The 27,803-nt window shown below is 44.0% G+C and overlaps 1 protein-coding gene across 1 annotated transcript in view; it reads right to left on the bottom strand.

Annotated features, from left to right (window-relative positions):
- LOC106606975 (Na(+)/H(+) exchange regulatory cofactor NHE-RF1) overlaps positions 1-27,803 on the bottom strand; it is a 35,040-nt gene that overhangs the window by 1,559 nt on the left and 5,678 nt on the right. The window contains exons 2-5 of the mRNA XM_014203504.2: positions 7,576-7,746; positions 5,656-5,809; positions 2,370-2,413; positions 687-800 (exon numbers count right to left, since the gene is read on the bottom strand). Coding sequence (XP_014058979.1) covers positions 687-800; positions 2,370-2,413; positions 5,656-5,809; positions 7,576-7,746 — 483 coding nt within the window. The remainder of the gene's footprint in view (positions 1-686; positions 801-2,369; positions 2,414-5,655; positions 5,810-7,575; positions 7,747-27,803) is intronic.

Below are 27,803 nucleotides of genomic sequence, written 5' to 3' on the forward strand. Positions count from 1 at the left end.
TATGGCATCAATGTATCAAAATAAATACATATTATTTTGAAAGAATATCTGTCAAATCATTTTCATACAGGGAGGGACCAGGATATCTGGTCACAATAGACGGATAAGAGATGTAGATGCAACGGCTACAATGTGGGCCCAATAAGAATGTGGATAAGATCACGACAAAGGACACATGTCAACACCAAGTATAAACGAGGCTAGAGAGAAGAAATTGATATTTTGATATTGTAGTAGTAAAGCCTATTTTACAAGAGTGTGCTCAAATAATAGACACTATACATTACTGTGTCATTATGGAAACACATTCAGATCATGACATTTTACATTTTACATTTTAGTCATTTAGCAGACGCTCTTATCCAGAGCGACTTACAAATTGGTGCATTCACCTATAATATCCAGTGGAACAACCACTTTACAATAGTGCATCTAAATCTTTTAAGGGGGGGGTTAGAAGGATTACTTTATCCTATCCTAGGTATTCCTTAAAGAGGTGGGGTTTCAGGTGTCTCCGGAAGGTGGTGATTGACTCCGCTGTCCTGGCGTCGTGAGGGAGCTTGTTCCACCATTGGGGTGCCAGAGCAGCGAACAGTTTTGACTGGGCTGAGCGGGAACTGAGCGGGAACTGAGACTTCAGCTGCTTTATAATGCTGCTTCACATGTGTTTTCAGGGCGGGACTTACCTCTGTGGGTGGGGTTGTGAGTGAGGCGTTGGAGGAGGTGTTGCTTGGAGACGGGCTGATTGACAGCTTAGAGTCCTGCTCCACCTCTTTGGCCAGTTTTCCATTTCCATTCACCTGCAGTGGACACACAGACAGCAAGCAACAAATCAGATCAAATACAAGTAGCCAAAGTGGGGGTCAAGTTTGAGAGAACTCTCCATGGAGAGTCTGGCTGCAATATTATGTTTGCCCACAGGGAGGCAGACTTGACTGTGCCCCATACACACACTGTCTGACCATGCTGGTTGGGAAGTGGTATGATATGTCTCCCTAGGCCAGTAGAGGCAGCAGCAGTTTACTAGAGCCTACTGGGGTCAGAGCATTAGAGAAGACCCAATCACCCTGTTCTGCCATGTCAGTGCCGACCTCACCCTAATCTAAGATAGCAGGCGTAAAAAAACATTCCGTTTTTCAGGGGAAACGGAAGTTAGGTTGAAAGTACTGCATCCCTGAAAACGGGAAACATCCGCTTTCTACCGAGCCCATGGAGAGTGACCTCACCCTAACCTCTCAACTCCTCTCTCTCTCTGCCTTTCCCTCACCTCTCTACCCTGCCTCCCCTCTCACTTAATCCAATGTTTTGACTGTTAGATTTGGGGGTTAAAATTATGGTCAATGACTGAGGACTAGGGTCTCACTACTGACCTGCGCCTGTCTTCTTTACTGATGAAGTCTATTAGCATAGTATTAATGTATTGGAGTTAACCTAATGACATCTTCTTCTTCGGTTTGTTTGGCAAGCCTCCAAATCACTGACCATATCTAGATTACATCACAACACACAATAGAGAATCCCCAGATAATACAGTGGGCTGCTATCATATGCCAGATATCTCTCTCTGTACCTGAGTCTACAGTACAGTAGGTGGTAGGTGTGGGCTGGCCTGTCCCCTTACTAAGGGATTATGCCCAAATACCTCAGAGGGATTAACATGGTGCTGATGAATTCTCCATGCCTAAACAACAGTGTACTGCTTTCAGCTTGTTATCCAGCATTACCATGTAAACCCTCTATACCTGTTTACCAGGCTCTGAGCACAGGGCTACACTATCCCTGGTACTGTATATCTTACAGACACCTGGACCTGGTTCTGTTCTGTCAGGGTAGACTGCTCTCCTGGCTCCCTGAGTGAATATATTCAGATTACACAGGATTTACATATATCAACACAGAGAGTAGGACGCCTGGGCCAGCCTGCCTGGGTCAGCCTGCCTGGGTCAGCCTGCCTGGGTCAGCCTGCCTGCTGGAAACAGTCTGTTCTATTCAATAATGAGTGCGCTGGAAAGAGAGTGAGAACCAACCAACACAAAGTAAATTATATGAAGCAATACACACACTCTACAGTCCTATGAAATAATACTAGTCCACTCCCTATGAATGCTCAGCTGATACGGTGCCTGTCAGTGCCAAAGCAGAAGCAGTTAATCCACAGTGTTTCATTTCTAGGGGCTGACCTGTCAGTGACCTCCACAGTGCCAGGAAAAAAAGACTAGTGTTTTGGGAAGTCCACTCTGTGGGAGCGCAACTCTGTCTGTCTGTCTGTCTGTCTGTCTGTCTGTCTGTCTGTCTGTCTGTCTGTCTGTCTGTCTGTCTCTCAAATGTTAGTTTTACGATATTTGGTCAATAAGGTATCCAAGTCTTACCGTCTTTTCCATGTCTCCGTTGACGACAGGCTCAGGCAAAGCTCCTGAAAGCAGAAGAGAACACTGCTCAGTCATGGACTCCACACAAACTCACACTCCCTCCTCCATACCAGCTATTCACAACCATTCAACAACATCTAACCATGGAAATTCTCCAATCTTATAGTCAGTTCTAAATATCCTGTAACTGTCCCACCTCCGTCTAACACCAGAACAGAATTCCAGAGTGACTCATATCCAGTTCAGGTTTCATCCCAGCGACACCTACTCTGTTACATAGCGCAGGTATGTGTAGGTCATCCATTATTCAAACAGGGTTCATCTTCACAGAGATGTTCTCTGACCCTGGTTACCTGCCACGCATCATCACGTCCAAACAAGCTGCTGCATATGAAACCCAGTACCCTAGTGACCAACCTATATCAAATAGCCCTGGTAAGAAACTCTCCTCTAACCCTGTCACAAGGATATTAAGGAATGGTTTTCACTTGGCTAAGTCAACCACAGAAAGAGACAATACACTATATCTAAACCTGTGTGTCTATCTAAAACAGATACAGTTGACTGATGAACAACTGACCCCTGGTCGGAGCTGGTGGAATACTAAGACGGACCCTTACCTTCCATGCTTCAATTCCTCTCACACAGACAGACAGACAATCGGTGAGAACTAAGATAGTAACCTGTTATCATCTAAAGATAGCCTGACCCTGGTCTACGTCCCCCTGGGCTGTTCTGAGACCTGTTGAAGCTGTCTCTATGTACCTCTGTGCTCCTTGGGTCCCTCCTCACTGTTTGCACACGGTCAAGAGGCTCTTCAGTCCCAATACAGCTAACACTACAGGCTGAGAGGCCACTTGGAGCCAACGCCTTGGAAACCAAACACAAGTGCTGGCCAGAGGGGTGGCGAGAGGGGAGTGTGGACTCTGTGTGTCCATCCATGTGTGTGTGTGTGTGTCTGGCCTCGTGTTTGCGCACACATGTATGTGTGTGTACGTGCTTGAGTGTGTACCAAAGTCACGGTGATCAGGTGCCCTCTGAGTGGGCAACAAGATAGAGCAGTTACCTGGGCAACGCCTCAATGGAATTTTGCTCCTGTTGGGCATTTTTCAGTCAGGTCTCGAAGCCGATAGCAGAAACCACAGGAAGTTAGATAGGACTAAGACCTGACCATATATCCCCCTGGATGGAACAGGAGTTATATGTCCTTTTACTGCTTCACTATACTCATTCAGAGGAGAGGACACAGCATGTCAATCATCAGTCAACTGTGAGGTGTAACCGTGCCAATGGACAGCTGTCAAATCAAATGTTATTGGTCACATACACATATTTAGCTGATGTTATTGGTCACATACACATATTTAGCTGATGTTATTGGTCACATACACATATTTAGCAGATGTTATTGGTCACATACACATATTTAGCAGATGTTATTGGTCACATACACATATTTAGCAGATGTTATTGGTCACATACACATATTTAGCAGATGTTATTGCAGGTGTAGTGAAATGCTTGTCTAAACAACCAGTGTGGACCCAGAACACAAGAACATTCCTCCATGTAAAACAGAGGACATTCTTATCACAACAAAGCAGCTACTGAATTTTTATTGGTGCACTAACTGACAGGGGTGGCAGGTAGCCTAGTAGTTAGAGCGTTGGGCCAGTAACCGAAAGGTTGCTAGATCAAATCGCCGAGCTGACAATGTAAAAATCTGTTGTTCTGTCCCTGAACAAGGCAGTTAACTCAGTGTTCCTAGGCTGTCATTGTAAATAAGAATTTGTTCTTAACTGACTTGCCTAGTTAAATGAAAAATAAATATTGTCTACTTCTACCCACCATCTTATTAATACAGTTCACTCAGAGGCACAGACCTTTTTAATAAACAGTATCTTTGGCCTGATCAGGCAGCAGCGCTTCACTGTTGTTTATGGCAGAGCTTCAAGCAGAGGAAATATAAAGGCAGTCTGGGGCAGGGTGGTGTGTGTGTGTGGGGGGGGGGTGGGTGTGTGTTTGCAGCACACACACTGACTAATATGCATGTCCCAGACACAGAGGGCACCGATTTCCTCCACACCCATATGGTTGTCATAGCGTCGGCTGGGCTGGCTTCATCGTTCTATGAGGCCGTTGGCATCAGAATGGCACTCAGAGTAGCCAGCCAAGTGCTGTCATGGGCCACCGCCCTGTTTCAACAAGTGTTACTTGGGCACAGTTGGCCTCTCAAGCCAAACACAGATTGACATTTATTGTCATGAATCTTGCCTTGAAGGCAGAACCAAACGATTCCCGCTACATGTGCTAGCTACAAAGTAATTATTGACTATATTATAAAAAATGTATGAAAGCAAAAATGTGCTTTTTGGTCTTATTTTAAGGTTAGGGTTAGCAGTGTGGTTAAGGTTATGGTTAAGGTTAGGTGAAACATCTGATTTTAAGACTTTGTGGCTGTACCAGCTAGTGACTACTCCGCAGAGCTGCCTCCAGGGCAAAATTCATGACAATAAATGCCAATCTTCAGCCAGACTCACCAGCACTGGAGTCAATTTACAGGCTGTGGCTCCCTCTAGGGGCTTTCAGAGGTACAACAGCCTTCTCTTTGTGAAGAGCTCAGTGGTTGTTGGGGGAAGTTGACCCTAGACAGTTGGGGGAAGTTTGCATTTAGCCCTTAATAGTGGTTGACATTCAGGGAAGTTAAGCTGATTCTAGACCCGTACCTAAGAGTTCGGATTTTGTACCTCGAGCAAACAACGTGAGGGGACAGGAAATGAGATGAGCTCAGTATCCGTGTGTCTCTGTGTCTGTGTTCCTTGGCAGAGAGAGAGGAGCAGAGGAGCCTGGCCAAGCAGTCAGACAGACCCTTAATCTGCTAGTGTTTACCAAGGACAAGGGGACAGGGGGGTAAGAGGTCAGGCCTGAGAGAGAAACCTCTGGGGACTATAGACCTTGAATGAGGCTGTTAAAGGAGAAGTAAGTGGTTTAATCATTACCTGGCTAGTTAAAAATATATATATATATGAGGTGATTGCAGAGGCAAAACGCTCCCTACACTGTGAGGCTGTCTCAGATCTGATGATGATTCCCATGTCCATCAGGGATCGTGTGAGTGAGGGGCTTCAGAGGTCTGTCCTTCACACACACAGTGAGGAACGTGCAAGCTGATAACATCCATTGTGTGTGAATGCTTGGACACGTATGTCTACAGAAAGGATCACTAATCCAGCCAAACTGCATCAACCGTGTTCTGGCCCTTTCTTGTAGATGTTTCTGGTCTCACCTGTGATGTGTTCTGGGGTGGGAGCGACTCTGCACCTCCTGAAGAAGGCATCTGTGTCTGTGTCCACAACCAGTAGAGAGGTCTCCTCACCACCAGACTTGATGGCTGCCACCACCTCCGAGTGCTGCTTCCCCTCCACTGTCATACCATTCACCTGGAGAGACAGGGGGAGCGACAGAGAGGGGGGGGGGGGAGAAAGAGGGGGGCAGAGGGGAGAGAGGGGGCGAGAGACAGAGAGAGGGAGAGCGAAGGGGGAGAGAGACAGAGAGAGAGTGTAAGGAACTTCAAAACACACACAGACACAAGAGTCATGTCTGTACAAATCAGCTCATGAAGCATTAGCTCCTTAGTTGTATAAGTAGTGTAACTATAGTTAACCAAGTCAAAACGGTGAAGGATAGTCCAACAGCCTAAAACTACAGGTGTCCCTTTCACATCAGCACCATAGTTTGTTCAAGTAACTAACTCTTTATGGGGAACTACTTCTTGCATATTTCCATTGTTCTCACAATGAGGACGATAACCTGTTTATCAAAGCTAGGACTCAGTTTTCAATATTATCATCAGTCTGTTGTCCAGCAGGAAATCCTGTCTCTCCACACAAACACAGAATATGCTGCTGCACACACACACAGAGAGAGAGGAAGTGAATCTCTCCCAGGGGCTTGGTAAATGAGTGTCAAACTCTTCACTGTTGCATAAGAATCTGTAGTACGTAGTCGGAATACAAATGAAACATTGCTGAAGAGAACAGTGTACAATTCAGAGATAACATAAAGGAGTGCAACAACATTCTACTTTCCTTTCTCTTCATACAGTAGGTTCTTAGATAGCAACAACTGCTAGTAGCCAGAGAGTGCTAGCAACACCATCTCAGCCATCAGGCCATTGGCCCAGCATATGTCATGATGTCATCTGTTCCCCAGACAGCTGAACATTCTGAGGAACCACTGCTGAGATAGCATGTGTGTACTTTGTATGTGTGGGTTCTGTGAGCTCTAAGTGTGTATTTTGTGCACATGTATGTGTGCATGCGTGCGTGAGTATCTTCGTGTGTGTGCATGTACGTGACTTGCCTAATTAAATAAAGGTTACATAAAAAAAAATAACAATTACGTGTCTGTGTGTGTACGTGGGTATGCGCATGAGTGTAATGCGTGCATGTGTGTGTATCTGTGTCGGTCACAGTCCCAGGAAGGAGACTAAACAATACATGCTTCGGCAGTAACAATAGCTGTCCATTTAACAGAAAGAATACAGTCCTCAGTGGGTGGTGGGAGTGTGGGGCCCGCTGGGGGATGGAAACCCCTCTCTGTCTCAAGGATTCAACTCTCCTCTCTCCTTTTTCACTAAACAGTGACTAGAGTAGAATGAGGGCAGCCAGACACACCTCTGACAACACACACACACACACACACACACACACACACACACACACACACACACACACACGCACACGCACACGCACACGCACACACACACACACCTCAACAGTACTGAGTAATGAGCAGGATAGACTGGGGTGGTAAAGTGCAGACAAGTCACCAGTGACAAAGCTGGATTATCCCAGTCTGATCTAACTCCCAGTGACAGTGTCCACCTCTCCCCTCCTATGAGATTAGGACCCCACACAGAGACTGTTACTACCACTCACAGTCCTCCTCACTCTACACCTCAACCAACAAGACTGAATTGTGCCAAGGCCATTAAAGACAAGTCCCGTAGTTTTAGAAAAGCTTGCATGACATACAGAAGTATTTTCATTAATACAATATTATTCAATTTACTACTATACAGTAATAATAGTACTGTGCATTGAATAGTACTAACAATAGTAATGTACTATTACTATACATGTAATAATAATAATAATAATAATAAAGTATGATGCCAGAGGTCAAAGGTGAGCTAGATAGTTACCTGTACTATCCTGTCCTTGGCCAGCAGGCCTGACCTCTGTGCAGGTGAGTCCTCATCCACTGCTCTGATGTACTGGCCTGGTCTGGCCTTCTCACTGTGCAGGTTGAAGCCGTAGCCATGAGGCCCCTTCTTGATCACACACAGACGCGGCCTCAGATCACTCTGCACGTCCTGATGAAGAGATGAAACACAGTTAGTTGAATATTATCCTGTTGGAGAATCTACTTTCTCCTTCCACTCTCCTGGTTTCCGGTGCTAAGACAATGAATCACATTCACAGAACTTACATGAAATGGTTCACATTCACAAAAAAATGTTTTTCCTTAACCATTTACACATCCCAATATCGGGCGGCAGGTAGCCTAGAGGTATTGGGCCAGTAACCGAAAGGTCGCTGGTTTCAATCTGCAAGCCATTGATCAAGACAGTTAACCCCCAACTACAACTGCTCCCCGGGCGTCGATGACGTGGGCGTGAAGGGGTTGGGTTAAATGCGGAGGACATATTTCAGTTGAATGGATTCAGTTGTGCCAACTGACTAGATATCCCCTTCCTTCCCATATGTCCAGTATGCTGATATGGTATGAAATGCAGTAATAGGCTACATTTAAGACCATGACATTGATGATCAAATCAGACTAAAATTACACCAGAGGAAGGAAAGGAGTCTAACAGAATAGGAGGGTGTACAGAATAGGAGGGTGTACAGAATAGGAGGGTATACAGAGCATGTGACTGGAGCTGTGTTGGTGTAGGGAGGAATGGGAGGGGCAGGGCAGAAGCCAGGAGGCATGGAGCCACTACCCCGGCCTGAGGAAGGGCCAGTTCCTGAGGGCCAGGCCCCTGTGTTGTGTGAGCCCAGTCAGCCCAGTGAGCCCAGGGCAGGACAATAGCAGGCTGGGAGGTGACCCCTGTCCTCCTGCCTCTCTGAGATGACAGGAAGACATAGCACTGTATTGTCATCCAGGAAAAAACTTGACCAAGTCCAGCTACTCCCATCCGTCGGTAAGAGAACACAAGTAGTCTTTTTTTAGTAAGGGGACCTTTCACAGAGTTTTACAAAGCCTCAGGGAATGTTAAAATGTAGGCGCAGAATAAAATACAGCACAGATATAAAACAGGAGACAAAAAAAATGACACAATCATAATCAATGTCTCCCTGACCCAACAACCCCATACTCCCCCTATTGGCCAATATGATTATTGACATAATCAATTTTTCCAAATACACTTTTGACGAGACTTTGATTGACACCTACAGTTGAAGTCGGAAGTTTACATACACCTTAGCCAAATACATTTAAACTCAGTTTTTCACAATTCCTGACATTTAATCCTAGTAAACATTCCCTGTCTGTGGTCAGTTAGGATCACCATTTTATTTTAAGAATGTGAAATGTCAGAATAATAGTAGAGAAAATGATTTATTTCAGCTTTTATTTCTTTCATCACATTCCCAGTGGGTCAGAAGTTTACATACACTCAATTAGTATTTGGTAGCATTGCCTTTAAATTGTTTAACTTGGGTCAGATGTGTCGGGTAGCCTTCCACAAGCTTCCCACAATAAGTTGGGTGAATTTTGGCCCATTCCTCCTGACAGAGCTGGTGTAACTGAGTCAGGTTTGTAGGCCTCCTTGCTCGCACACGCTTTTTCAGTTCTGCCCACAAATCTTCTATAGGATTTAGGTCAGGGCTTTGTGATGGCCACTCCAATACCTTGACTTTGTTGTCCTTAAGCCATTTTGCCACAACAGAAGTATGCTTGGGGTCATTGTCCATTTGGAAGTCCCATTTGCGACCAAGCTTTAACTTCCTGACTGATGTCTTGAGATGTTGCTTCAATATATCCACATAATTTTACTTCCTCATGATGCCATCTATTTTGTGAAGTGCACCAGTCCCTCCTGCAGCAAAGCACCCCCACAACATGATGCTGCCACCCCCGTGCTTCACGGTTGGGATGGTGTTCTTCATCTTGCAAGCACCCTTTTTCCTCCAAACATAACGATGGTCATTATGGCCAAACAGTAGTATTTTTGTTTCATCAGACCAGAGGACATTTCTCCAAAAAGTATGATCTTTGTCCCCATGTGCAGTTGCAAACCGTAATCTGGCTTTTTTATGGCGGTTTTGGAGCAGTGGCTTCTTCCTTGTTGAGCGGCCTTTCAGGTTATGTCGATATAGGACTCGTTTTACTGTGGATATAGATACTTTTGTACCTGTTTCCTCCAGCATCTTCACAAGGTCCTTTGCTGTTGTTCTGGGATTGATTTGTACTTTTCGCACCAAAGTACATTAATCTCTAGGAGACAGAACGCGTCTCCTTCCTGAGCGGTATGACGGCTGCGTGGTACAATGGTGTTTATACTTGCATACTATTGTTTGTACAGATGAACGTGGTACCTTCACGCATTTGGAAATTGCTCCCAAGGATGAACCAGACTTGTGGAGGTCTACAGTTGGCTGATTTCTTTTGATTTTCCCATGATGTCAAGCAAAGAGGCACTGAGTTTGAAGGTAGGCCTTGAAATACATCCACAGGTACACCTCCAATTGACTCAAATTATGTCAATTAGCCTATCAGAAGCTTCTAAAGCCATGACATCATTTTCTGGAATTTTCCAAGCTGTTTAAAGGCACAGTCAACTTAGTGTATGTAAACTTCTGACCCACTGGAATTGTGATACAGTGAATTATTGTCACGCCCTGACCTGAGAGAGACGTTTTATTTCTCTATTTTGTTAGGTCAGGGTGTGGGGTGGGCAGTCTTTGTGTTATATTTCTATGTTGTCTTTTTCTTTATTGGTCTAGTATGGTTTCCAGTCAGAGGCAGCTGTCTATCGTTGTCTCTGATTGGGAATCATACTTAGGCAGCCCTTTTTCCCTCCTTCAGTGTGAGATCTTGTTTTTGTACAGCTCAGTAAAGCCTGCAGAACGTGACGTTAGTTTTCCATTGTTTTGTTTTAGTGTTCTGAGTTAAATAAAGAAATATCATGAGCACTAACCACGCTGCACCTTGGTCGCCTCTCTATGACGATCGTCACAATTATAAGTGAAATAATCTGTCTGCAAACAATTGTTGGAACAATTACTTGTGTCATGCACAAAGTAGATGTCCTAACCAACTTGCCAAAACTATAGTTTGTTAACAAGAAATTTGTGGAGTGTTTGAAAAATGAGTTTTAATGACTCCAACCTAAGCGTATGTAAACTTCCGACTTCAACTGTATAATAGATTCTAGAATCCATCAGCCACACACACACACACACACACACACACACACACACACACACACACACACACACACACACACACACACACACACACACACACACACACACACACACACACACACACACACACACACACACACACACTACATCAAAGTGGAGCAGTCATGAATGACCGATAGCCTTTGTCTTATGTAAGTTGATTGCAGTCTTAAGGAGGAGTAGAGTGCTGTATTAGCCAGTCCAATCAGTGAGTAAAAAAAAGGGGGCAGGGGCAGGCTGCTGGGTGGAGCGCTGTAGTCACTGAGACTCAGAACGGAAGAAGCCTTTTGTTTAAGGAATCGCACAAAGCCTTCCCCTTCCAACGAGCCGCAGCCTCTCCTTCTGTGGAGTAGAGGTACAGGAAAAGACAGGTTTCCTGAAGACTCCACCTGCTTCCCGCTTTCAGGAATGGCCCAAGCAAAGCCCCTCCCCCACAACCCATACGGTCCCTCAGCCATCTCAAGATGCAACAGCTTGAGACATAACTAGTCTATCATAAAGAGACTAGGCTGTTCAGTAGATCATTCTTGCTGTCAAAGACATACTGATCCTCTCTGAGACAACATCAATAATGCTGGGGCTGGCCAGAGCTTGAATGAGGCTCAACTGCCCCCTGAATTCATTACATGTCTCTGTAGGAGGTTCTAGTTGGAGGAACAGAGTGGCTAGGAGGACAGGGAGCAACAGGAGTGTGCCAAACACTGATCCTGCCAATCAGACTTAAGTTGAGTAACTCTGCATCTGCTGAAACTGACAAACATTTTACATGTTAATCTGGTCTGATTCTCCTCCATGGTCTTCATTCCAGACCTCCATATAAAATATACATTGCAAACTGTGAGTAAATCAAAATCAACTGTCACAACATATCAATAAAGATCAAACAAGCATATTTAGAGGGAAAGTAGATGAAAGAAGAGAAAATTAGAAAATATGTCGAAAAAGCACATTAATTGGAACTTAATTCTCCCTGAGCAATTCTTGGTGTTGTCCCTCTCTACCCAAAGTCCTAGTTAAACTGAAAAAGCTGGTTACAGTGGTTTCTCTGCTTCCTGTTTTTGGTGTGAAATCTCCGTTTTGCTACATTATTAAACGCAAACTGTACGCCACAAAGGATTTTCCCTTCAAAATGAAGAAGAGTGACTGAGGGTGCACCTGCGTCCTACAAATTGAAGGCTTGAAACACGGGGTCATGGAAGGTCATGGTAGATAAGAAAAATACAGCATGGCTTGAGGATGTCCTTCTGGTATGTAGATCCCATTGACTGTCCACTGCACAAGTCTTACCACACATTTTACAGACGAGCACTAAGCACATTGTCTGACAAGGACAGATCTGTTTTAGTCCAATTGGAGTCCTTTTCCTCTTAAGGTGGACTATGCAGAAATTGCTCCGTCATTTCCTGGTTGCTAAAATTCTAATAGCTAGTCCTAATGTCAGTTAATGTAACAAAACAAGCAAGTATAGTGTAGTGTACAAAATCATTGTACCATCGAAACCGCTGTAAAATATATTTTCCATAACCAAAAATATAGTATTTTAACTATTTGAAGCTGGTGTACAAAACCGAAAGTAAAAGACCCAAAAATAAAATTTAAGAACAGGAAGCATAGAAATAGTGCACATAGAACAGAATTTACCGCTTCTTAGACTTGCTTTCAATGCAAATGACAGACCTATACCTATCATTTCTATGTGCATTTGGACAGGTCTCCCAAAAAGTTACATATTGCAGCTTTAATAACAGACATTCACAGGGGAACACAGCCAGGAAGGATGAGGTCAACTGGCCAACGTTGAGCGTCCCTGCCAACCAACAGAAAGGGACCATGGCAGGCTGGCTGGGATAACAGAAGACAGTTTGTATCGGTAGCAGGGAAGAATCTCCAGGAGGGCACGGAATCTGTGGAATCTGCTGCACACACACAAACCAGGGCCTTCTCCTGGGGAGGAAACCGTGCTTCACTCCTACTGCATGTCCTGTGTGTGTGTGTGTGTGTGTGTGTGTGTGTGTGTGTGTGTTTACATTCAACCTCTCCACTGCAGGAAGGGAGTAATGCATAGAAGATACCTTAAGAACAGTCACCTGCAGTGGTCTTTTAAAACAGTCAGCCCAAACAGACAGTTTTACAGTCATCCCCCCTGCGCAATATCCTGCGTCACATTCATTAGGAACTAAATGGGAGAAAACACAACCCAGCTTTGATAGAATATAGGGAATACCCACAGCAAATGATATGGTGTGCTATTGTAAAAATTAGGGTGACTGTCTGTCTCTTTATTATAAAAGTCTCCCACATGAAACCAATATTTGTTTTAGATAAGCTCAGCCGTGACCTGAGTTCAGTCTCAGGTCAGAAATATTTGTCTAATCTTTTCACTCTTTATTTTGTTTTGAATGGTTCCCAGAACCTAGTTCTCTCTATCAAGGCATAATATTTGGGGAATGTGGGAGAAGAACGCTGGAAAGTACGTCCAATTAGGGAAAGGCAGTTACTGGTTCCAAATTCCAGAAGGGAAGGGTTTGGTCATGGTAACCACTCAGGTGGGGGAAGATTACAGTGACCAACTATTACATAGTTAACAGTCAATTCATTACATCATATTAAGCTTTATCTTGTTTTAGGAAATGAAAAATTCCTGTGGTAATTATATACTGTAAATAGGAATACTGTGTGCTACAACTCCTGGATAGTTGTTTCTAAGCCTATACCTTAAACAACATGTTCCCTTAAAGCTCCCAGAGATCTCACATATGGGCACATTGTGCTCCAATCACGTTGAGTTCAGTGACCTCTCAGGAATATCCATGCTCTCATCTCTATCCCCCGCACCTACATATCCACCCCACCTTGTGTTGACTAGTATATGAGGAGGTTTCTAACAGTCATAATCTCTGGGGTCTGTGGTCCCACACAGGAACCTCCTATCTCCAGTCACCTGAGAAGCAACACCTCATGAATAACAGTTAATACAGGGAGAGAAACTGAGAGAACAGTTAGTATTAACATTTATGTGAATAAATGACAAGGTTTTGCATATCCTGAATCATCAGAAATAACCATACTAGTAAGCATTTTCAAAGCCAGAGAAAGTATTGTGCTTTGTGGACTATTTTAAATGCGTAGGCATAGATTTGACATACAGTGAGTGTAAGAGAATGGGTTCCTAGCTGAACACGTTCACTGGATGAAGATGACACAACCTTTTCCATCATGAGGGGAAGTGCGCAACACAGGAACTGCTACTTCGTTCCTGAAGCATACTCTTCCCTCTGTAGTCAACTTCCTCACATGCAAGAGAAATAAACACACAATACAGACAGACACCCCTATACCTGCAGTCCCACTGGTTACAGCACTCACATCTACCACACAGAAGACGTAGAAAAAACAAACAGCCATTGCCCATCCTGCCCACACCTTGACTGACAATAATGAATTGGTTTGACTACACTTCCAGTGTAAATTAGCGATGGTGTCTAATGGGTATTTCTACATGCTGGTTACCAAAACCATCAAGCAAATGTGACAGCACTGTTTTACAGCTACGAGGATTTAGAGGCACACAGGTGTACAGAGGCTCATCCCTTTCTAAAGCTGTGACTTACAGTAAGTCAGTGGTTCGGAGCTGTTCTGACAGGTCATTGGCTGTCACCAGGGAGAATGATAGGGAACTCAAGTGCCTGGAAAGCCCCTTTTCGCAAGGGCATCGCCATTGAGAACTTTCACCATTTTGAAGTTAAGGAAGGATCACATAATTCCATCCAGGTCATCAGGTGGGACCTGAGCAAACATGCCATACCTGCAAGGGACAGTAAATCACCAACCTTGTCTTTATACCTGTTCAGACAACACACTCCAGCTGCAGTATGCACTCTTTCAGTTTGTTTACCAACTCATTGAAGTAGTAGAAGAAGGAAACTGACTACTTCAAAATGGAGATGGCGTCAATGGAGCTGCCAGTGCTCTCACAGACGCCATAATGGGAAAAGTCCTCTGTCATTCTCATGGAGGGACTCACTAACACCCTCTATATGGAGGTGACAGGTGGGAGGAGAAGCAGTACCTTATCAATTACCATCTCTATCTTCTTTTTAGGGAAGAAAAAATATTGTGATCACCATCATCTGTGGCCGACGACTGTTGACACGTGGGCTCAACCAGAAGCCCTAGTTTCATATGAACAAGTGGAACACTTTCAGTACGAACGAACACATTAACAAACCTTGGGTCTTACTTGAAACTGACTAAAAGCATTTGAGTCATAATTCAAAACCAGGCTTTCCCTGACTGCCAATTGTGCCAGATGTTTTACTATGGCCTGATGCAAAAATAGAACAGCCATCATATCATCGTCATCCAGTCCAAGTCTAGGAAGGGGACCTTTGGAGCAGGTAGGTCATTGGAGAGAATGAGACTTAGCATCCTCTGCTTTAGCCCATTTCTTCCTTCCTGCTATGTACCGGGCTTTCAATTGCATCTAACCTCAAGCCGAGACACACTTCTCTCTGTTTGCCGACACTCAAAAAAAATGTGTATGATTATTATATAAATTCTTTAACAAAGCGAAACATACACAAACATCAACGACATCACACATACCCAGACCCACCTGCTCAGACCCCCTTCTCCAGCATCTGCATCCCTCTCATGGCCTCAAACGGCACCATCTTGTTTCTCTTCGTCGCCCACGCACTTTCAACATTTACATAATAAAGCAATTGACCTTTCCATTGTTTTAACGATGGAGGATTGGTTGATTTCCAGTTTTTAAGTATATACGTTTTTTCAAGATGAGAAGAGAATTGTCCCACCCATTGGATATCTCACTACCCCCCCATACCCCATGTCTTGAAATATGAAGACAGATGGATTAAAAGTAAATTTACATGGTAATACTTATGAAGGTCAACTTTCTAACTCTGCCCATAACTTCCAGATTTATAGCATTCCCAGAAGGCATGGATTATTGAGTCATTGTTAGATTTACAATTAAGACATGACTCTTCTGTTGTGCTGTAGAATGTGAATTTTGTCTGCATACACTCTACTGAGGGCCGGAAAACCACTGTAGGCCTACTGCAGACACTAACTAACCAGCCTGAACATGCTAACAAACCAACACACACGCCAACAAGCAAGCCCGTAAAAAGGTGCTATCTAGAACCTAAAAGGGTTCTTCGGCTGTCCCCATAGGATAACCCTTTTTGGTACTAGATAGAACCTTTTAGTTCCAGGTAGAACCCTTTTGGGTTCCATGTAGAACCATTTCCCACAGAGGGTTCTACATGGAACCCAAAAGGGTTCTACCTGGAACCAAAACGGGTTCTATTTTGGGGACAACTGAAGAACCCTTTTGGAACCCTTTTTTCTAAGAGTACAGTTTATCTACACACAACTGTTAACCCGCATCATTAAGCCTGGTATGCTCACCTATCTGCAGCTGCTGGTGATGCTTCTTTCTTAATCTATCTCTTCTGAAAGTTAGAGATTTGACAGCCCCCACCCAGAGCATGATATAACCCAGTTCACCATAACACATGACCCCCTCAGGAAGCAGTATATACCAGATAAGGTACAGTATCACCACAGTTCTGTTTAACTGGCACCACGTAGCTGCAACACCTCAAACATACTCCTGATAAACAACTGCCACTAAAACTGACTGACCTTGTTTATACCTGGGATGTACAACCCAACCAAAATCACACCTGGAAAAAAAGAATAACACTTATTTCACTCTTTTGTAGCCTTTTTCAGTTCATACTTACCTGATATTAACCCATATTTACTATTTACCTAAACCCCTGTCAAGAGAGCTTCACTGTCTCTTCAGCACCTGAGTCAATGATTGACAGCAGAGATGGCATCCCATCAAAACCTGATCTGCTGTGGAGAGCTGTAAAACACCATGATGAGCTCTAGTAAAATATCTCAAAGGTTAATGATCTCAGGCAATTTGCATCGTCCATCCTCTCATTCTCTTCCCCTGACCATATTTGACACAGAGGGCCTTTCTAATGGAACACTAAGGCAGCTGTCAAAGTCACCACCTCACCAGCTTGAAAACAGCTTCATACACCATGCCAGCGGCTGCCACTCTGCCAGATGCCTGGTTAATATTTTCCCCATGTGAAGCCAGTAGAGGACTGAAGTGTAACTACTGTGTATTCACCAGGACATCATCATACTGTAGCCGGGTAACGTGTGTCATTATTACTACAGAATGCCAGGGTCTCTGAGTGACTCAACTACAGGGCAACATCCAGGAAAAAGACTCATGTTAAATCATGTTATTCTTAAGCAGTAAGGCCCGAGGGGGTGTGGTATATGGCCAATATACTACGGCTAAGGGCTGTTCTTAAGCACGACGCAACGCAGAGTGCCTGGATACAGCCCTTAGCCATGGCATATTGGCAATATATCACAAAAACCTGAGGTGCCTTATTGCTATTATAAAACTGGTTACCAACGTAATTATTGCAATTATTTGTCATACCCTTGGTATACGGTCCGATACACCACAGCTTCCAGCCAATAAGCATTCAGGGTTTGAACCACCCAGTTTGTAATTCATATAACATCATACAAGAGATATTCTACTGCAGCTGTAATGGACAGAGAATGTGTCTTGCTCTGCCTGATAGGCATTGGCTCTCGCAGAGTTTTCCATGCTGCACATGGCTGCATTTTGTGCCATCGATAATGTCCAAAGTCTAGGCACCCTCCTCTGCCACGCGCCCCGCAAATCATCAACCCAGGCATTCCGCAAGCACTCAGCCGGCCTCTATATACAATAGATCTGACATGCAGTCAGTCCACTGCTGCTGCCTGCTATCACAGCAACTTTTAAACAGGTCTCTAACTCCTGGGGTTTTAATAAGTGGTAGAAAGCTGCGCAACACCCCTTGATCAGGTGAAAGAATAACCTCAGAGATGGCAAAGTCAAAAGCTCCATGGTTACTCAGTGGAATAGGACAAATCCTTAGCCTCGTGATTGTCATGTGTAATTTTGACAAGAGCTTAGTTTAGTGACCCTTTCAACCCCCTATAGGGGAGAGAGTTAATAAGTGTCTGACTGACAGACTCACTGTTGTAAACCTGGTTTTTCAGTCAGTGTGGCAGGGGTGAACAATGCACCCTACTGTCCAGTGGTGTAAAGTACTTAAGTAAAGTACTTAAGTAAAAACACTTTACAGTAGTACTTAAGTATTTTTGGGGGGGTATTTATATTTTTGACAACTTTTACTTCACTACATTCCTAAAGAAAATAATGTACTTTTTACTCCATACATTTTCTTTGACACCCAAAAGTACTTGTTACATTTTGAATGCTTTACAGGACAGAAAAAAATGTCCAACTCACACACTTATCAAGAGAACATCCCTGGTCATCCCTACTGCCGCTGATCTGACAGACTCACTAAACAGAGAATATCCCTGGTCATCCCTACTGCCGCTGATCTGACAGACTCACTAAACAGAGAATATCCCTGGTCATCCCTACTGCCGCTGATCTGACAGACTCACTAAACACAAATGCTTTGTTTGTAAATTATGTCTGAGTGTTAGCGCGTGCCCCTGGCTATACATAAATAAATGTTGGGTAAATTGTGATGTCTGGTTTGCTTAATATAAGGAATTATAAATGATTCATACTTTTACTTTTGATACTTAAAAAAGTGTATTTTAGCAATTACATTTACACATACTTAAAACCAAATACTTTTAGACTTTTATTCAAGTAGTATTTTACTGGGTGACTTTCACTTGAGTCATTTTCTATTAAGGTATTTTTACTTTTACTCAAGTATGACAATTGGGTACATTTTCCACCTCTGCTACTGTCCACCTCCATTTGAAGTTGGAACAGACTGGGCACCTATGGGATGGCTCTGCCAAAGGTTCGAATTACAAGTCACTCGTAGCGGGTTCACAAAAAATAGTAGACCATTGTCAATCACAAGAATTATGGAGGATGCCCATGTTGATATTTTAACACTAATGGGTGGGTGTGCCCTGATTGGGTACTGAAGTGCACAGCATCCCCAGACCACCTTTTCATTCAGTTCTCTAGTTCTGTCTCTTCTCAGGACACACTTTTCCAAAGCAGCTGTCCCTCCTCCATCCCTATGTCTCTCTGTCAGTGTGTTAGTATCAGTGTGTTAGTCCTACCCTATCAGGCACCAGGCCTGAGGAGTCAACATGGTTTATCTGTGAGGCCATGCTTCCTGTCTCTGACCTCCACCCAACGAGTTGCAGGCACACAAAATGTCTCCCACATCCAACTGAGCCCAGCCCCAGAGAGCCTGTCACTGCACAGATTGACAGAGACAGTGATGAAGATTAGATCACACTGCTAGCTCAGAGGGGAGAGGAAAAGGGCTAGGAAAGGATGAGAGGGATGAATAAGTGAAAGAGAACGTTGTGACATCTTTTGCTCACACTTTGCTGTCAGACTGTAGTCAGCTTTGATAACATAACCAAGCTCACCAACACTGCAGAAACCAACATCATACACCCACGATTGTAGAATATATTATACCCCTGGCCTTTCGTAACTCCATAGAATCCCTTTCAGACAGAACACACACAGTATAACCACTATGCCTGTGTGTGTTGTATAGTCTGTCCTGGTCCTACTCTGTGGTGTCATCGCTGGGCGCGGGTGACAGAGAGTCTATTTCAGGGTACCAGAGTGTTCCCCCCCCCCCCCCCCACCCCTATCCTTGGAGGGTGCGGCCCTTTCTCTCATTGTCAAGGAGGGGTTATGAACCCTGAGGGGTATGGAATGAGAAATGGAATGTGGCATTCTCCCCTCTTGCATCCCAGGGGGCTCCCCTCCCCCTCGTGGGGTCCACTTCGTGGGGTCCACTTCCTCGTGGGGTCCACGTCCACTTCCCTAACTGTAGGAGAGACGGTGGTGCTGCTGTTTTGGGCCAGAGTCACTCATTCACTTCACTACAAACCCACTACCATCCACTCTCACACACACACACACACACACACACACACACACACACACACACACACACACACACACACACACACACACACACACACACACACACACACACCGCTCCTCAGAAAAAGCCACTGGGTCTCAGGAAGAGGGCCATGGTGGGTGTGAATGTATGGCCAGAGCTCCACCCTGGGCCCCAGACAAGACTGGAGACAGAACACACTGAGCAGAGCAGGAAGTCCAGTGACCTGCAGTGAGGGACTTCCAATACACCTCTCTGTCCATGTGATGCCTACAATTATTGGCTACTATTGTGTGCAGTAGATCTAAGGCCAAAATCACAGAGTCTGTATGATACAACTAAACCCTTATTAGAGAAGCAGATGTACAGGACTGACCGTAGAGCCTAGAGGGGGTGGGTAAGACAGAGTTAGTTACATAATACACTCACAAGCTGCTGAACTCTTACCCTCTACAAACACACACACACACACACACACACTCACACACACACACTCACACACACACTCACACTCACACACACTCACACTCACACACATAAATGGATCCTTCTATTGAAACACAATGAATCCTGTGACCCTGTGTTTAGACCTCCACCCTGTCTGTCTTGTCATGTTGACCATTTCCTCTGGAACACACTGCTCAACAAAGAGGAGGGAAGGAAAGGGTGACTCCCAAACATTCTCACACACACACACATTCACATACACAGACACACGTGATTGAGCAAATACACATGAACACAGACGCCATACACGCGACCACACATCAAAAACAATGGGGTAATCGGGCTATATAAATGATATACTGTAGTTCTCCAGTACCATAGTCCTGTGTGGCTCAGTTGGTATAGCATGGTGTTTGCAACGCCAGGGTTGTGGGTTCAATTCCCACGGGGAACCAGTACAAACAATTAAAAACATATGAAATGTATGCATTCACTACTGTAAGTCGCTCTGGATAAGAGTGTCTGCTAAAATCTAAATGTACCCCCAACAGAATACATTTTTGTTGTTAGCCCAGACAAACACCTGATTCAGCTCATTGAGGGCTTGATGATTAGTTGACAAGCTGAATCAGGTGTGCATGTCTGGGCTACAATAAAAAAGTGTACTGTTAGAGATAATGGAGGACTGGAGTTGGGAAACACTGCTCTAGTCTACCAGATTTGACCAAAGTTACAAGGAATGCCATCAACTACAGTAAGAGGTTTGACGTTGACTTAAACAGCCCACGTTAGTTAGCATGTTATCCACTAGCATGCTATCCTATTAGTTTGAACAACACTTTACTGTGTGTATACTGTAGACCAGGGGTACGCAACTCTTACCCTATGAGGTCCGGAACCTGCTGGTTTTCAGTTCTACCTGATCATTAATTGCACACACCTGGTGTCCCAGGTCTAAATCAGTCTCTGATTAGAACTATTGAAAAACAATCAGTGGAACTGGTTTGAGGTCCAGAGTTGAGTTAAAGGGCTGTAGACTGTAGTAATTGTAGAGAAATTACAGCAATAAAGACTAGGAGTTTTCATTGTGACCAGTAGAGGCAACCCACTGTGGAGAGAGCAGAAGAGGGGGAGGGGGATGAGGGGGTCTGCCTGACTCTCTCTACCTCCAGCAACAATGACAGGAAACCAGCCTAAGCTTTCTGGAGTCTATGTGCTGGCCAAGGCCCCAGGAAAAGATTCCCACAGAAGCAAGCTACGCCAATGAGATTTAAAGAACGAGTCACAAACTAAGGTGTGGCTGCCCGTTTCCTAAAATATGTATTTTTATTTTATTTAACCTTTTATTTAACTAGGCAAGTCAGTTAAGAACAAATTCTTATTTTCAATGACGGCCTAGGAACAGTGGGTTAACTGCCTTGTTCAGGGGCAGAAAGACAGATTTTTACCTTGTGAGCTCGGGGATTCAATCTCCCAACCTTTCAGTTACTACTAAGCAAATCAGTCAAGTCGGTTAAGAACAAATTCTTATTTTACAATGACGGCCTACCGTCATTAGAGAAGCTCATGAAGAGTTGACATATTTTCTTTAAATGGCATAGGACAATGATATTGAACAGCCATTGTGGCTTGTAGTTGGTAAAGCTAACATAAATCATGTCAGGCTTTGTGTCGTCACTTGAACATGGTGAGGTACACCCAGAGACTTGGTCTGAAATACATAACTACCCAGTAAATAAACTATTACCCACTATAGGTCAATAATAAACCCACTAAATAATCCACCAGGAATGCTTAAAGAAAAGCTCTGGTTTCAAATATCTTTACGAGTTGCTTGCTCCTCGGTCACCAGGTTAAACCATTTAGTTAAAGCCATTGTCAACCCACGCACTCCATTCTGTGGGAGAAATAACAATATAGAGAGAGAATCCTCCTACACAGTCACTAAAGTGGAATATTCCTATGCCGGAGGAACCATGTTTTGCTATAACAAAAGCCTCTCCCCACTATGGCACACCACAAGGGCCAAAAAGCCTAGAGGCAGTGGGTGTGTCAGTGGTTGATCCATGCTCTTTAATAAGCAGCTTTTATATGAATGAGTAGATTACAGGCTTGGTATCTGGTAGAAACAGACAGCCAACTGGCATATGCCTACAGGCCTGTCTGCATGTTGCTGCTCTCCAGGCAAAGTCTCTATGCTACTGTTCTCTACAGACTTCCTCCAAGACATGGAACACACACAACCGCCCCTCCCTGAACAGCACAACTCAGCCTACTAGTCACAGTTGATTTCATCTGACACACGGAGGACTCTTTCTCTCCTGTAATTTGCCTTTAAAAACAGGCTTATGTAATCAGGCAGTCATTCATAAGGACTCCAGAAACACCAAGCTGACTGGCTGGCTGGCATCCTCCTCGGTCTCCCAGTGGAATCTCAACGGACCAAAGCCTTGGGTGATGTGGGCTTTCCTCAAAAGCAAATGGAGGGAATTAGGCACCTCACGCACACAAAACAATAACAACACAAACAGATAAGATAGATACTGTGGATAGAAAATAAACTTAGAGGCTCAACTCAAGGCATGCATCACACCCTTATTTTCATATTTTATCAGATGTTTAGAGTGGCTTTAATGACAGATCCCATAGGATCCAGCCAGTATGACAAGAGGCACCTAAATCTATTAACGGTGTAATAAGGGCAGCCAAAATATAACCTGTTGTGACTTGTGTGCTGGTTTACTGCATCCCTCTCCACTCCACTGCATTTTACAATGGGAGTTATATTTTACTGCAGGGAAAACAGAGAAAGCCCTTTGAATCCAATGGCTTGTTGTGTGTGCAGTGGCCACTTAAATGGCTATCAGATAAGGAATAGACAATCAAACTCAGAGTGCTGGAAAGATTATCTCTGTCCTTGGTTTCTAACAACAGAGAAGACTGCAATTCCTGATTGCATTCAAAACGTTCCATCTCTACTTTCCTCCTCTCCATTGCTTCACACCCCTGTTTCTCACTTTGCCTCTCACACACACAGACCAACACTCAACATGGATAGCACACACCACATCAGTGTAACCAAGGCAACTCCTCCTTGGTTTCCAGAGAGGGCGTTCCTCTTGGTCCCCTCTTTTGTTTTTCTTCAAAGACAGGGACAGGCAGTTGCTAAAGACGTCAGTGAGACTGCTAAACCAACATGCTGTGTATTCACTACCCAGGCCGTGTGTGTGTGTGTGTGTGTGTGTGTAATGTCACACTGACTGCATGGGCCAGGGTAGAGGAATGCCGGACAGGATGCAGGCAGAACATTCCTGGAACATAGTAATAATGGTCTAAGCCTGAGTTGTGTCACTGCCAGTGTTCCAGTATATAGGCTTACCACTTATCATCTTCTCAACCTTCACGCATTAAAGCAGTAAGTTGAGTTTCTTTAAAGGTCCAGTGCAACGGTTTATATCTCAATATTAAATCATTTCTGTGTAACAATGAAGTAACTTACTGTGATTATTATTCACCGTTTTAATTGAATACAAACAAAAATAGCTTCTTAGCAAAGAGCAATTTCACAAGCTCGGAATGCTGTCAATAACAGCTCAAATCTAGCTGTTATTGACAGAGAGGATTAGACCTCTCTTTCTTATTGGTATATTAACTCATTTACCATCTGGTGATGTCACCAGGAAGGCCAAAACTCCATCCCACCAAAACAGGCAGACATTTCAGGTGGTCTTTTTAACCAGCTCTTACACTAAAAGGGCATTATCATCATTTTCACAAATACACAGTATTATTCCAAAATCATAGTGTGTAAATATAAATAAAACAGAGTAAAATCACATTTTTGCCTGCACTGGGCCTTTAAACTGTCAAGTAATGTATTCTCTCTAACTATTTCATTTAGAAAGCAAGCAAACACACTAGAAACCAAGGAAACATTAAACGTCCAACATGAAAACTACAATCCAACCAATGAAATATGAGCGGTACAAAGTGGGCTGGTTTGTTCATGTAACACTTCCTTCTGATGTGCGTACCAGCGTTAACTATAATACCACAACTCCATTAGGTCTGGGTGAGTTACAAAGTAAACAGAGGAACAATCGGTGTGTATTACTAAGACAAACAACATAACTGCGGCTGTTTTTCTATGGTGCTTGAGTACTTTTCCAGGACCTGTAGATGCTATACAAGTGAGGGCCATTTACAGTAATACATTTACATGTACATTAATACACAGTACATTGTTTCCATGAGCTTCAATTGCTCTAGTCTATAAGGTTAACTAATGTGATATTGTGGTCTGATGTACTGAAACATGTTCAGCTGTTAAGGGGATCTGATAGATTGTTCAACATTGCACAACAGTATTGCTGTCCTCTACCTTCCACAGTAATGTCTGTCACTGGGCCCTTGCCTGGGCCTCTGCCTTGTAGTGTTAAAACACAGCACTGATAAGAGATGAGGCAGACGCAGCATTTAACTACCCTGCAGACACAGAGTTACAGCCAGGACACAGCAGGGCCTATAGGTGGGGTGGATTTGCTGTGTTTTTGGATATTGGGACGAAACATGGAAGTTAAGGGTGAGGGAAACAGGGTTCTCATAAGGTTTCTTCGATGACCCCCATTACCTTCCCTGCAAGTTCAGAGATTAAACCCTGTTGGAAATCCTGCTCTTAATATTGATTAATTGAATGAGAACACAGTGGGTTAATACTTTATTGGAAGTGTAATGCTGGAGGAGTTTAAGTCACAAACATGTCAACTGTATCCGGTACATGTACACATAGTATACACAGGATATTGAGGATGCCCCTCGAGCAGCCCATAAGATGCTGCACATGTGTCTGGCTGGCTGCATCCTGTCCAACACATGAGTGGGCTGGTCATGGCTGGGCACTGCAGGGTATGGTAGTGAGACTGTTGTTTAGATTGTTATGGTAGCAAATCACTCAGCAGTGAGATTCACTCGGAGCGCCACATTGGAACACAAAGACCCAAACAGACAGTGCAGTGTCAGTGAATACGTCTGGGTTATTACTTCACAGCAATAGAGGAACCAGAGAGAGGGGCTGAGAGGGGCTGGGAGAGCCCCAGGGGTAAACATCCGGGACACGGCGGGGGGCACAGATGTTTTGGAGTGCCCCTCTTTTCTTCAATGTTTGAATGAACCCACGTCATGTGCATGCTGTTAGCTAGAGGGTATTAAGAGGACGTGAAGACTAAATGTAGTCCCTTTAAAGAACAAATAAAGTTAGAAACGGCTGTTGAAAAACGCTATATATCCATTGTTTAGTTGGAATGTTTGTAAACTGTGTATTTGACTGTGATATAGTGCCTTCTGAAAGAATTCACACCCCTTGACTTTTTCCACATTTTGTTGTGTTACAGAATGGTATTAAAATTGATTGAATTGTCTTTTTTTTGTCAACGATCTACACAAAATACTCTGTCAAAGTGGAAGAAAAATCCTAACATTTGTACAAATAAAATATGAAAAATAAAACAAGAATATATCTTCATTAGATAAGTATTAAAACCACTGAGTCGATACATGCTAGAATCACCTTTGTCAGCGATTACAGCTGTCAGTCTTTCTGGGTAAGTCTCTAAGAGCTTTCCACACCTGGATTGTGTAACATTGGCCCATTATTTTAAAAATTCTTCAAGCTCAATGATTGTTGATCATTGCTAAACAACCATTGTCAGGTCTTGCCATAGATTTTCAAGCAGATTTAAGTAACTCAGGATTTAAGCCACTCAGGATCATTCACTGTCTTCTTGGTAAACAATTCCAGTGTAGATCTGGCCTTGTAGATCTGGCCTCGTCCTGCTAAAATGTGAATTAATCTCCCAGTGTCTGGTGGAAAGCAGACAGAACAACTTTTCCTCCAGGATTTTTCCTGTGCTTCTCTCCATTCCCTTTCTTTTTTTATCCTGAAAAACTACCCAGTCCTTAACGATTACAAGCATACCCATAACATGATGCAGCCACCACTATGCTTGAAAATATGGAAAGTGGTACTCAGTAATGTGTTGTATTGGATTTGCTCCAAACATAACAGTTTGTATTGAGGAAAAAAAGTTGCTTTGCCACATTTTTTGCAGTATTACTTTAGTGCCTTGTTGCAAACCGGATGTATGTTTTGGAAAATTGTTATTCTGTAAAGGGTTTCTTCTTTTCACTCTGTCCATTGGGTTAGTATTGTGGAATAACTACAATGTTTCTGATCCATCCACCGTTTTCTGCAATCACAGCCATTCAACTCTGTAACTGTTTAAAGTTACCATTGCCCTCCTGGTGAAATCCCTGAGTGGTTTCCTTCCTTTCTGGCAACTGAGTTAGGAAGGATGCCTGTATCGTTTTAGTGACTGGGTGTATTGATACACCATCCAACATGTAACTTCAACATTGTAACTTCACAATGCTCAAAGGGATATTCAATGTCTGCTTTTACATTTTTTACCAATAGGTGCCCTTCTTTGCGAGGCATTGGAATACCTCCCTGGTCTTTGTGGTTGAATCTGTGTTTGAAATTCACTGCTCGTGTCACGGTCGTCGTAGTAAGTGGACCAAGGCGCAGCGGGTCGAGTGCTCATCTTAATTTTATTAGTGAACACTTAAATAAACAAAACAAGAAACGAACTAACAGTCTTGCAGGCTAAATAAAGCAGTGCTAAGAACAACCTCCCACAATTCCCAAAACAAACATACTCCTAATTATAGGACCTTCAATCAGAGGCAACAATAACCAGCTGCCTCCAATTGAAGGCCCCAATCCCAAATACCTAAACATAGAAATAAACACCCTAGACTCGACATAGAAATATACAATATAGAACTAAACCAAAACCCCGGAATACATCAAACACCCCTCTACATAAACACACACCCCGAACCATATAAAACAAATACCTCCTGCCACGTCCTGACCAAACTATAATAACAAATAACCCCTTTACTGGTCAGGACGTGACAGTACCCCCCCCAAAAAGGTGCAGACACCGGATGCACCTAACAACCAAAAATATCTACAAAAATAAACCCCTAAACTAAAGGGAGGGAAGGGAGGGTGGCTGCCGTCACCGACGGCTCCCGTGCTACACCCCCCCTCCCCAAACCTCCTACAGTGGAGGTGGCTTAGGCTCAGGCCTTAGTCCCCCACCTGACCAGTCCACCCCTACTGAATACCTTGGCTTGAAGCATGTCACTGTAGACCCTGGACTGTACTCTGGGAGCTCCGGACTGTAGGCCGACTCTGGGAGCTCCGGACTGTAGGCCCTCTCACTCGGTTCCGGACTGTAGGCCCTCTCACTCGGTACCGGACTGTGGGCCGTCTCACTCGGTTCCGGACAGTGGGCCGTCTCACTCGGTTCCGGACAGTGGGCCGTCTCTTTACGGGGCACTGTCGCCGGAAGCTCTGGACGAAGCACTGTTGCCGGACACTCTGGACGAGGTACTGTCGTCGGAAGCTCGGGACTGGGCTGACGCACTGGAAGCCTGGTGCGTGGTGCTGGTAC

This window comes from Salmo salar, chromosome ssa06 (genome assembly GCF_905237065.1).
Source record: "Salmo salar chromosome ssa06, Ssal_v3.1, whole genome shotgun sequence".
In the NCBI taxonomy this organism is placed as follows: Eukaryota; Metazoa; Chordata; class Actinopteri; order Salmoniformes; family Salmonidae; genus Salmo; species Salmo salar.